At 38.6% G+C, this 12582-nt stretch overlaps 1 protein-coding gene across 14 annotated transcripts in view; it reads right to left on the bottom strand.

Annotated features, from left to right (window-relative positions):
* Positions 1-12582, bottom strand: part of MBTD1 (mbt domain containing 1) — a 71924-nt gene that overhangs the window by 9000 nt on the left and 50342 nt on the right. For all 14 annotated transcript variants that reach the window (XM_015539541.2, XM_042967718.1, XM_042967714.1 and 11 more), the window contains 9 exons: positions 11133-11267; positions 10766-10854; positions 10319-10553; positions 9645-9700; positions 9201-9305; positions 5598-5745; positions 4645-4727; positions 4022-4256; positions 3395-3472 (listed from right to left, as the gene is read on the bottom strand). In XM_015539541.2, the coding sequence (XP_015395027.1) occupies positions 3395-3472; positions 4022-4256; positions 4645-4727; positions 5598-5745; positions 9201-9305; positions 9645-9700; positions 10319-10553; positions 10766-10854; positions 11133-11267 (1164 nt within the window). The remainder of the gene's footprint in view (positions 1-3394; positions 3473-4021; positions 4257-4644; positions 4728-5597; positions 5746-9200; positions 9306-9644; positions 9701-10318; positions 10554-10765; positions 10855-11132; positions 11268-12582) is intronic.

Below are 12582 nucleotides of genomic sequence, written 5' to 3'. Positions count from 1 at the left end.
AAAATATAAAATAAAACAAAATGAACTACAGAGATCATTTTGTGTGGAGAATAGCTGGCTAACTTCCTTCAAGAAAATTTTAGCTTGAGGGGGTTGACAATCCAACAGGAGAGAAAGAAGGTTTTAAAACCCGACTGCAGGGTAGCATTCCACTGCCCAGACAAGGCCAAACACTGGCTTTCAGGGAGAATCAGTTGAATAAATGCAGTATCCAGGTGGCAGGATTGTACTGATATGAAATGTGCTCCCCTACCTTCTGGTTTACAGTCTAGTCTTTTAGATAACACTTGTAATTCTTACACTGAAAACCATTTCTAAAATATAAAGCTCGTTGCCCGCAAGTACTTAAGCAATCTAATATCTTCTGAAACGCCCTTTTGATTATAGTTTTCCTAAGCAAACATAAGCCTTCGAAGACTTATACAATGCTTTCACCAGCAAAAAAAGTACACTAAACTTTGCAAATAGTGAACCACCAACATATTCCATTAGTCAGGTTGAAAGCTAAAGGATACTTACATATCTCTGGGACTAGAAATTATACCTGTTTTCTTCCAGAGTACACAAATGACTCAGGCAAGAGCAATCAGAACTTAGGCTTCATGAAATCAGGGCTACAAGATAAATCTAAGTTACACAGTACCTCCTATGTAAAATGGTCTGATAACTAAGCTAGAAGTAATCGCAAGTACACATTCAACTTGCAGCTGCCAAACCAAAATCATGTGCAGCAATCGTTTAGGCTTTTCCTCATGTCCCACACACTCGCAAGTTAAAACGCAAGGAGGTTGTCCAACTCTCTCCTACCTATAACAGCCCCTGAAGATGGTTCAGAAATTAGTGCTGGGTTTCCTGCTCTAGAATTACTAAACCCTGAAAAAATTAAGGCTTTTCAGATTGGACAGATCACATGCATACAACGGTCTATACGATCCTCTTGGCAGAACATGACTCTATTTTCTAAAAGCACTAGAAGTTGTCCCTCCATAGAATGAACACAGATCATTACAAAACAAGCTAGAACAATGAAGCCAACCATCTATTTCTGTTTAAAAAAAAAAAAAAAAAAAAGACCAAACAAAAACACAACACTACCAAAGAACACACTGATGGAGGATTTTCAGGACAAAAAGACCAAAGAGCTAGAAGATGAAACCACAGAGCCATAAGGAATCTGTAGGCAAATTTAAAAACAATAGGGTTTGTGGCCAATCTGCTGTTGACATTGCATATGCAATGGACAAATTAGGTTCATGGACCCCAAAATCTTTCTTATTGGGGCAAGTAAAGTTTTGTGGGAAAAATTTCTAATCAACTATCTGGTGAGCATTATGAAAAAATAAAAGGAACAGAGAGTACCCTCACAATGAAGACTGCTTCTTCTTCATTCACATGGCACTATATTCCTTATCCTCAATTCCAAAATCCACAGTTTTTCTGTAAAACTTTGGCAACAAAACCAGATCTCACTTGGTGATACTATTTATAATCTTTATTTGGCCCACTTAATGTAAACATTTACATATATTTTGTCTCAGAAAATGTGCCAGAGTCTGTAAGCAGTGTTACATAATATATGCTACATACTACACTTCTTTTCTAAAATCTGAAAAATTCTGAATTCCAAAACACATCTGGTCCCAAAGGTTTCTAATAAGGGACTGTGGGTTTATAGTCCTTTTCCTTCATATGTCCAAAGGACAAGTTAAAGGCATCAAAGATGATGCCTTTGCATTCAATATTGCTCTCAATATGGAGAGCTCTTGCAATGTTACAGTTAAAGAACATGTTATACATTTAAAGCTAAATTCCTTTTTCCAGCTAACCCAGAAATGTGGTACTATTAAATGTCACTATAAACTGGCATACTGATATCACTTCATTAGTTTCTTACTTCTTCCCATGGCCCATTAATCCAAAATAATTAAACCCCGTAAGCTGGAAACAAACCCGCAAGAGTCACAGTGAGGGAGGTGTGTGAATTGTGTACCCAGTGCTCAGAAATTAGTCCTAAAAATTATATGTCACATAGCCACGGAGTAATAAATGTTTGTAACACCTTGGGAAAAAAATTCTGAAATCTCTCTCAGTCTTGTCCAATAGAAAGTGAGAAGACAGGCCAAAGCAGGCTGTGCTATCCAATCTCACAGAAAGCTTAGGGATCACATGTGCTATGGTTAGTCCACTGACAAAGCTGCCTTGTGAATTCTTCCTCATCATTTCCAGATATGTTGGGGATCGCTTCCATCTGCCTGTCTGGCAATGCTCTCTAAAGTTCTTTTAGGTGAATATCAAACATGGCAAGCAGCTAGTGGGCAAAATAACTATGGGCAAATGGGAAACCTATACCTCTAATATAAAAGAGAGTGCGAGAGAAAGGCCTGGAGGTTATCCCTGTTGAATCTGACTTGGGTTCCATGCCGGGAGGACATGAGAGCGCCATGGCAGTGGGTGGGGAAGTTTGTAGTCCCCAGTGAGAAAGGAATTATACATAAATGACGATAATCAGAAAGTAAGGGTATATTTGGTTCTTCATGCTGCTTCAGTCTCTTGGTTGTTAATGAGACAGATTAACACTTATTTGAACATATGGCAAGTCAGCTTGAAAAATCTGTTTTAGTTTTAATCCTCAAACATACTTGTTACTTTTAAAAATATCCTTACATAAAAATAATCTGATCTCAGAACGAAATATTCCATGACAAGTTTCGTGAAGAGAAAAACTTGTGGTTTCCTATGGTGGGGGACTTTGAAAAGAATCATATCTTTAGATATGATTAGAGTTATCAATGTTATCAATAGAGTTATCAATATCAGTATCAGAGTTATTAATAGAGTTATCAACTCATATGAATAGAGTTATCAATATATTTTATTATGTTATTTTGGCTATTAATGGCCATAATCATTCACTGTAAGGTAAAACATAATGTAGAAAACACACTTTAAAAAAACATTCTTAAGCCTGACTTTGTTAGCCATCAACTTGAGTTTTATGTAAGTCTCATTCTAGAAAGATTGTTTTGGTTTATGAAGGATGGGTTTCCTAGGCTCCAAGTCTCTTGTAAGTATCAAGCATTTATTTTTTTAAAGTTTAAAAAAAAGAATTAATTTTCAGTAGGTTTGCATATTATTTTAAGAACTACTTGTATTCTCTTCTTTACCATATAGGTTTTAAAATATGATGGTAATCATGTTTCTTGTCAACTAAAACATAAGTGTTTCTCATTACTGAAAAGGTTTGCCTTTTATGGCATACTGCACCTTTAAGCATAATTTACATAATGCACAGTCATCAGCTCTCGTATGGTATATTCGTTTCTGTGCAAGAAAACCATGACCCCAACTGGTTAATAACTTAGAAAATGTATATAAACACCATGTGGTGACCCACTTTTCTTATGTCCTTTGTATTGCTGGGACTTAGCCTTTTTCTTCTGTTTTGATGAACCTGATTGGCTTTCTCTTGATGCTGAAAAATAAAAGGGAAAATTGGTACCAGATAAGCACTGCAAGCATACAACTCTAGATACAACTTAGATAGATTATCTTTACCAAGGCCATTATACTTATAAAAGTACATGATGCTTTGAAAATAAGGGTGCTTGTTCCTGTAAAACCCATGATACCACAGATTCCACTACTTAATCAATAAGCACTTATTTCATATATATATGTATATATATATACACACACACACACACACACACACACACACACATATGTATACCAATAAATTTTAGCTTATACTTTCAAACTCGTTAAAACAAGTCTAATTTGGTGGGTGCTCTTACTGTCGTGTCTCTACAGTCATCATGTAACCGACTACTGAGTTCACACTGCCATGGTACTCATGGTCTGATTCTGGGATATTGTTGGTGAATCTTAAGATCTTACCTGGCAACCAATCAGATAAAGGAATATTCTTGTCCTGTGAGCTCACAAGATGATTTATGTGAAATAGTCCTCTGGAGAATTGCTGATTTTTACAAAAGGACACCTTTTCTGTATACCAACTTACACTGTGATGCTGGAGGCTGTAGCTGATATCCAGTTAATTGACACCACCCTACAGGATAGAGGTCAGGGGACTCACAGTCTACCCACTGATCATACTCTTCTTCCCATCCATCAAAATGTATCCTCAAGAGACGATGAATAATTCGAGTGACTGTGGCTACACATATTAACCGTGGCTCCATGAGATCTACTGCTTCTAATTTCATTCCTACACGAAATCCGTGATTTGGAACATCCTGACATGGAGAAGCACAACAGGAACACTGGTGAGAAGAAGTATGCCCGAGTCCACCATCACTAAGAAACAAAAGCAGCGACGGATCCAAATAACCTAATTTAAACCAAAAAAAAATCGCAAATTCTTCTCTAATTATTAAAGCATGTGAAGGTGAAGCATTTCAGAACTAGTCAGGAAACGTATTAATTTCTGTTTTACTCAGATTAAAAATGAAGCAAAGTTTGAAAACAAGCTTCATTTCCTAGGTAAAGAAAATATATTGTTCTGTTTATACTAATCTCCATTAAGAAGTTCTAATATAAAGCAAACACATTTTGACCAACAATGATCTGCATTCGTGAGGCATCAAAAAAATTCCACATAATTATGCCATTATTTAAATTTACCTTATTAAATAGTTTTACTGGTGCTGCAATGGAGCCAGTTTCCCTGAGGTAGTCAAACCATTTAAAAGGAAGTTTTGTGTAACCTGAAAAAACACACCTGATTTAACTGGCAGTTCATTTAAAATTACCATCATATTAAAACGTAGATATAAAAGGTTAACTCAGTACACACTAAAATCTCGGGACTTTAGATCATATAATAAACTTTAACTCTTGCACTCACATTATTTAATGCAATAATTCCTCCATGTTATAAGGATTTCTTCTTTTTCTAGACAGACACAGGTGCACCTACTTACCCAATGCAAGAGTGTCTCTCTCCTGTCTACCAGAAGAATTATAAACTTTTGCTTTTGTAATCCTACGCTTAGGATAGTCTAGCATTTCATACGTCACAGTGATATTTTTCTGCTGGGCAAACGCTATTTTATAGGCCTCTGTTTTTAGTTTTCCCAAACCCTTCTTTTCTGAAGAGAAAAACCCAACGCTCAGATACTGAAATTAGGAAAGTCACTAGTTAAGACTTGAGAGCTATTTAAGGGTATGCCTTTAAAAAAAAAAAAAAAAAAGCCACATGGTATTCTAAAGATGGAAACTTGCTTTCCCTCAAAGGCTTTAGCCTGTATCTATTTTTAAAAAACGTTTATGTATGCCATAACCTACATCACCATCTCCACAGGGCTCGAGAATACCAATTCATATTACAAAATGTACAGATACACAGGAAAAATTCTATACTAATATAATTTATCAAAGGTAGCTAGAATATAGTGCTTTATGTGTGTAAAGCACCCCACAGCTCTTGTTATGTGTATGTATGTTTGCATACAGGAACACATGTAATATGTCCACACAGCAAAAAAAAACCCAGGGCTGTGTTAAATGATGTAAATAGATACCACGTAAAAAGAAGGCAAGGATAAAGACCCAGCGTTCACATTAGGATGAAATACCTCTAGGTGGAGTAAGTTCAATCATGTTAATTTCACAGAAACCAACAGGGAAAATAGAAGGGGAGGTTGCGTGATAACAGAACCAGTCAGATCCATCTGCTGCTTCTGAGCCATCGATCCCAATCATCAGGAATCCGTCAGCCAGCACCTTTCAAATTAAGAGAATTTCAAGTATTTGAAATTAGACACCACTATTGTAAAAGTGATCCTTTAAGTGACACTCTACAAGAAATGAAAATCTACCACATAACGGTCTCCTCACTGCATTACGCTAGCAACTCGAACGGGAAGAACCTATGCAGACTGCAGTGTGCACCAGCAACAAAAGCAGGGTTACACAGAGTGACCTCAGAGGCGTAGGAAAAGCGGTGCCTTTGCGGATGGCTGAGGTGCTGGCTGCTGTGGCCCATGAAACAGGGCTGAGTGCTCCTCTCCGATTTAACCGTCTAGTCTCAGCGCGGCTCTGCGTCCTACTCGGTAACTCTACTCCTTTCCTTCTGATTTCGCAGAGGAGTTTTTCCAAACCTTTTCTACCTTCGTCAAGCTTTCACTTTCCCTCTCCTATGCTACAGATACCCACGCTCCCGTATGACAGAAACGAAGGCCACCCCGTGCAAGGGTCCCCATATTCCTTCTTTGGCACCCCTGACTATTTTAAGAGGTAGTACCCCACCCCACAAAGTAACTTTTCCATCTTGTGCTATTACCACTGGTACCTGGCTCCAAAAACACTATCTTGTATAATCTAACGTCTCCCAATTTTCATTGCATTAAAAGTATTGAAAAATATTTAATTTTGAAACAGTTCACACTTACAGAAAAGGTACAAAAATAGCACAGTGAACTCCTATATACTTCACCCAGAGACCCACTTCAAGGTTTATACTATGTAACTCTTTGCAGTCTGATTTCTGTCCTGATCCTGCTAAAATGCCAAATTTCACTAATGACCTAGTTTGTCAAATCCAGAGCCTTTCTCCCAACACTTATCCTCCTCAAACCTCAGCCTCCCTGAAATATCTGATATCCACTGACTACTCTCAACTTTCTGCGACGTTTTTCCCCAGACTCTCATTACATTACAGTCTACTGCCCGACCTTCTCACCTCTTCTGATTGGTGAGGCTTCTTTTGGTAGTGTCCTTTCACATCCAATCCTTACATTTCTGATATTAGCCCTTTTCTCTCTGTTTTGCTGAGATCACCCACACCCAGTGCTTCAATAACTGACCTCTACACCCACAATTCCTCCACTGAAGTCAGGAGTTTGTCTCCCTTGCAGGGTCTCAGTCCTGCCTTTTCCCTGAGTGCTGCACACGCCCTCTCAGAGTCCATGTAGGCTGTCAAAGTCACCTTCAGAGGTAAGCAAGCACCAGACCCCACATCTCCCCTTAATGTTAGTTCCTCTCTCTGTGCCATGAATTCTGTCTCCACTGCACTGTTTGAGATCACTGCTTTCAGGCTTCCTTTTCGGACATTTCTCCTCTTACACAGTTTAACTTTCCTGTGTTATGACCTCTATTCACGCCAGAAAGCTTCTCCAACTCACCTGTTCACCAGAGAAAGCTCAGATGGCCCGACCGAGTATTCAAAGCCTGCATGCCTGGTTCTAAATCATCTTTTAGTCTCTGCCCCCAAGTGCCTTTTTTCTAGTGGTTTCTACTATAGTGGATGTGTATAATAACTTCCTCTTCCAGCTTAACGGCTTTGCCTATCCCTTTGGCAAGAGCTACCTCCATTCAGCACGGATTCTTTTTCCAAATACAGCTGACTGGGCTGGGGGCTAGTATCTAACCTTTAGGGGACGAAGCCAAAGGCTGGGCTCAGCTAGCATCTCTCGCAGTAATTACCATTAACAGACATAGAGGCTATTGTCAAGTCATGGGTCAGAACTGGACCTGAAAGGCTGTGATACAGGATGGAGCTAGCAGCCACACAGGGAGACGGAGTGAGAGGAACACCAATCACAAGAGTGGAGGAAAATGGCAGAGACTCAGAGCAGGAAAGAGATGGGACAAAGAGGCCCCAAGAGTTGGGGAGAATAACACTAGGTTTACAGCTTTCCAGTTCTTGTCCCTGTGTCCTTGCATGTCTGTCTGTGAGACTGCCATGTCCTTAGGGTAACTTTCTTAGAGCTAACTTGCATGGGTCTCTGTTCCTGATGAAAGAAAAGCCTTGACCACCATACTCAGTATGACTTGTTTGATGTGTATTGTACGAACGACTCAGTCTCTTCCTAAACCTGGCCTGTGCTTTCCTATCTCGATGCTTTTGTGCACATTCTCTTTCCACAACAGTTTCCTCCCTGCATCTCTGCTGGGCTGTTTTTCCCAACCTACAAGGTGAAGTTTTCAAATAGCCTCCCTTCTATAGAGCTTTCACTGATTCCTCTGAGACAATGTGCCCTTTTATGTGAATCCCAACAGTATTGTGTACATGTAAGTCATAGTCAATCCTGTATCAAACTTATTTTTATGTATCTTACCTTGTTCTACAAGACTGTAAGCTTTTTATTTAGAGTCCAAACCAAACCTAGTGTGGCGACCATGAACTAAGTAATTCCCGCACGAAGTCTGACGCTCTACTCACTGGACGCTTCATTCTCATTTCATGGAACAGAGCATGGCATAATGGACGGGTTCCCAAACCTGACTGTCAGAATCACTTAGACAACTTTATCATTTTTAAAACAAATACATTATCCTGTGTAATACTTCTTGTGATTCCGCTCAAGTAGGTCTGGAGTAGGTCTTGGAAATCTATGTTTGAAATCATACCAGGTGACTCTGATCACTGGGTCAGGTAAAGAGGAAGAACAAAAACTTGGAGCCGGTTTGGTCTAGCTGTGTGACCTTGAGCTCAAGTGCCTGGGACACGGCAGCAACCATAACTGTTTTTAATTCTTTTGGCTCAAGGCTTTAAACTGTGCTGAAATGCAAATCACGATTTAAGCTCCACCCTTATATAGGTAGACTCTGGACCAGTGGTTCTTAACCATGGCGGAACTGGAGAATTACCTGGGGACTTTTAAAAAATGCCAACGCAAGGGCCCCCCACCAGACTGATGAAATCGGAACAGGGTGGGGTAGGCATTTAAGAAGTCTGGTCACCTGTATTTTTTTAAGTTCCCCAGGGTGTTCTGATGCCTACTGAGAACTGAGAACCACTCTTCTAGACCTTTTCATAAACGCAGCTTCAGAAGAGAGAAAAAAAGAAGAAATAAAGTACTACCAAAAGAAGAAAAAAGGCACAAAGGGAAAAACAGTAAACTGAAGATAAATTTGGCCTTGTTGCAATTCTGTGTTGGAGTAGCTTTGACCAGAAGTAATTTAGATAAATATTCTTCCTCTAACTCAGGATACATATTTCCATAACTAGAGGCAGCAGACTCAAGATGACAATCTTGACAACAAGCTACGTAGAAAGAGAACCACTGATAAGAGAACTGAAATTTATTTCAAAATTACTACCAACCCTCTCCCCAGTGAAGATCCAGATACATACATTTTATGTCAAAATGAGTATGTTAAGGGCCTCCTTCTCCTATTACCTTAAACCCGGTTCTTACAATTGCATTTCTATACTTTAAAACCTATTGTCTTACCTTTCTAATAGTCGCGACACATATTGTGGAAAGATTTAATGGGTCTATAGCTTCCAATTTCATTCCTTCCTTGAACCATTCCCCACTCTGGTCTACTTCTTTTACCTAAAGAATTACATGAAAGCACATCGGCTGTTACAAATGTTATCATTTTAATAATAAATATTACCACTTTGAAAATGTTTACCAGATGAAAAAACCAAATGCCTTCTCCTACCTACCTAGTATTGTAACTCAAACCTCCGTCGGAGGATAGAGAGAGTTCAGGCAAATGGACAGAATTTAAGAATAATTATAATCAATAGTTGTGACACCTATGGATCACAAGGTCTTAATCCTTTTAAGTGAACAAATGTAATTGTGATTTCCATAATGTTAGGAAAAAACCCACAACCCTCTTTCAAACCTAATTTACAAATGAGGGTTCTTATAAAAACTTCTTACCTTAGCAAATAAATGTGGTGGTGTATCAAAATGTCCATCCTGTTTCTTTGTAATATCTACAAGGAAAAGTTACATACTAATCTGTCAGCATTTGTGAGAAGACCAAAAACCACGTTTCTTTGAAGGTTTCAAACTCACAAGGTATGTATATTCTAAAACATGGCAGAAATACATGCCTTCTACATTTATGGTGAAAAATAATTCTTTAATAGAATGCTCTCTTCAGAGTACATGTGCTATGAAATACGCTCAGACAATTAGAATGCTTGCAATTCCCTAGTGAGGGAATCACAGCTTCAGAAGTATGTTTTCATGTGTTCAGTATTAGGTCTAACCACATATAATTTTGCTATTTTGATTAAAACTGAATGCAAATGGAAAGGCTACCTTTGGATCTTCCAAATGGGCTGGATAAGAAAAGTAGAAGAGAACAAAATGTAGTTGTGACCAAAAGTGCATTATATTTTAATTGAGAACAAATGGAAGGAATATAAAGGAGTTAGCCGGGACACTCATATTCTGGTGTGAACATCCCCTAATTAAGGTAGAATAAGCAGCCCAGACAACTAGAATGCTATTTCGGATCTTTGCTATTCTGTAAAGAAAGATAACCACGGTAGTACAATTCAGCCTCAATGATGTTTTCAATAGGCGGGCTTGTGACAGGTGCTTACCAGATCTTTTGAATCGATGGCCTATGCTTCGAGACCAACCAATATGATGGATTAACGGGCTGTGCATATGGCACCAGAAGTCATCTGTTCTGTCTTCACTTTCTTCGTACACTAGTCTTAATCTTCCTCCGATGACACTTTCCACCACTGCCACTCGTGTGCGACACAAATGCCTCTTGTCAACCACTTCTACTCTCATGCAAGGTTTGAAAGGATACTGCATGCTCTCTGAAACCTTAAACAAAAGCAGACAAAAACTGTTCGGAATTCATGACAGAACTCTACAACCGATTTCAATTTTGTACCATTAAAAATACTGAGTGCACTCGATATTTAACTAGATCATCTGGCTCACTAAATGAAAACAATTCCTTTAAAAACTTCCAGGCTATTCCTTTTCAGAGCTCTCAATTGACACTTCAGTCCTTTCTAAGATCCTGTCTTTACCTTCTGTGAGAAATCGGGAGGAAGTGTTTTGGCACCAGTAAGTCGTTTCACTAGAAAAGCTTTCCAGTTTGTATACTTATGCTGAATAGCTAAAACAAAAGAAATAACCAGTTACACTTTAGCAAAGAGCAGAATCGCTTCATAAACTATTTTTAAAAAAATAACAATTTCCCCCTGCAATTCAGAGCATTAAGGTTATGAAGAAAAGTCACAAAAATAAAGAAAACGAGCATGTTTTGCCATCAGAGAAGTTACTTAAAACCAAAAATGATTACTTTAATTTCTGTATCACTTGAATGTTACTACGTGTGACACTGCATTAAAGTACATATGTTTCAATGACAGTGAGGGTAAATAGGCCACCTACTTCTGGGAGGGACGAGAGGTTTGCCACTGGCTGCACACCAACCAACGGGATGGATGTCAGAACCACAGATATTGCACCAGAAGTCCAGCCCAGAGTCATTTTCAAATCCTTCATATCTTAAAAGGGCATTGTAACCTGAAACCAACAAATCAATCACCACACAGTAAGAAAAAATGGAACGGGATCAAACAGGACACAGCTGCTGGTAGTGGGTGTCAAGTGTCAGGGTGCACCTGCAACAGAACCACGTGCAGGGCGCGTTAACACACGGAGGGCTGGGCCCTACCCCCAGAGATTCTGAGTGAGTCGATCTTGGGTAAGTCTGAGAACACGCATTTCTAACAAGTCCCCAGGTGAGGTACGATGCCAGTAGTTTAACTGTTTTCAGACATGGCTTCCCCCCTTAAATATTGAGTTCAATTTTACCCATAGTTTCTTAAATTTTCTAGAAAATAAATTCTTCGTGAAAACAAGGGTGGGAAAGTCCTACTAGAATATGTAGTTTTGAAAATAAACGAAAAAAGGTTATGGTTAAGTTAGGAAAATCTTGTCAAGACATCATAGAAATCCAGTTGAAGTCATTTCAAAGAAACTGCTTTGTCCAGCTGATTAGATGACCAATTATTTTGGGCTGATTTGGATGTGGCTACCTCAAGAGCCCAAATTTTTCTGTCCTATTTATCTGGAAACAGAATGTGAAAATACTAAGTAAAAAAGTTCAATAAACACCAAAGAAAGTATGTGAAATGACTTATTTCTTAGGAAGAACAAAAAGTGTATGATATATCCTATTTATAATTTAATAAACCTTCTGTTGGCAACATTACAGTTTAATTTAAGGCCCTCAGGGGAATAAAAAAGGCCCAACAAACTTATATTCCAGGCAGGGAGCTCAGTTCAGCAGCATTTTCACGTGTTAAGATCCATGGAGACAATTTATAGCATTAAACCTTTAGTTTCAAAATTCAACAATTTACAACATAATTCATGAGTTTGCCAACTGTTGCCGAGCTCTAGTTCATGATTAACATCAGGCTCGATTCTAAAACATCATTAAAGTGGCTTAAAATAAGATACATGGTGCAATGAGATAAAACAGAAATGTAAAATTGGAGATGGAAGGTAGAAATAATTCCTGGATATTAAACGCATTGATCTTTAGAACTATTTAAATGCAACTAGCTTAAACATCTAGAACAGAAAGATTATGTTGTTTTAAATTATAGTATAGAGAATAATGCAAGATTTAGAGAAGGCTTAAACAGCCGGGGGAATGTTTCAAGGGAAAGGTGGGAATTGAACTGGGTAATATGTTATGTGCAAAGGCACAGAGGTGACAATGTGTTCTATGAGGGAGGAGGGAGAGAACTAGCCTCATCGGGACATAGACAGCATTTATGGTGGGGAGCAACCAAAAATCTGGCTAGTGGTCTATGGTGCAACTCATCAA

The sequence above is a fragment of the Panthera tigris genome, chromosome E1 (genome assembly GCF_018350195.1).
Source record: "Panthera tigris isolate Pti1 chromosome E1, P.tigris_Pti1_mat1.1, whole genome shotgun sequence".
NCBI classification, from domain to species: domain Eukaryota; kingdom Metazoa; phylum Chordata; class Mammalia; order Carnivora; family Felidae; genus Panthera; species Panthera tigris.
The sequence above is the reverse complement of the archived record's forward strand: the minus strand, read 5'-3'. Positions and strand labels throughout refer to the sequence as shown.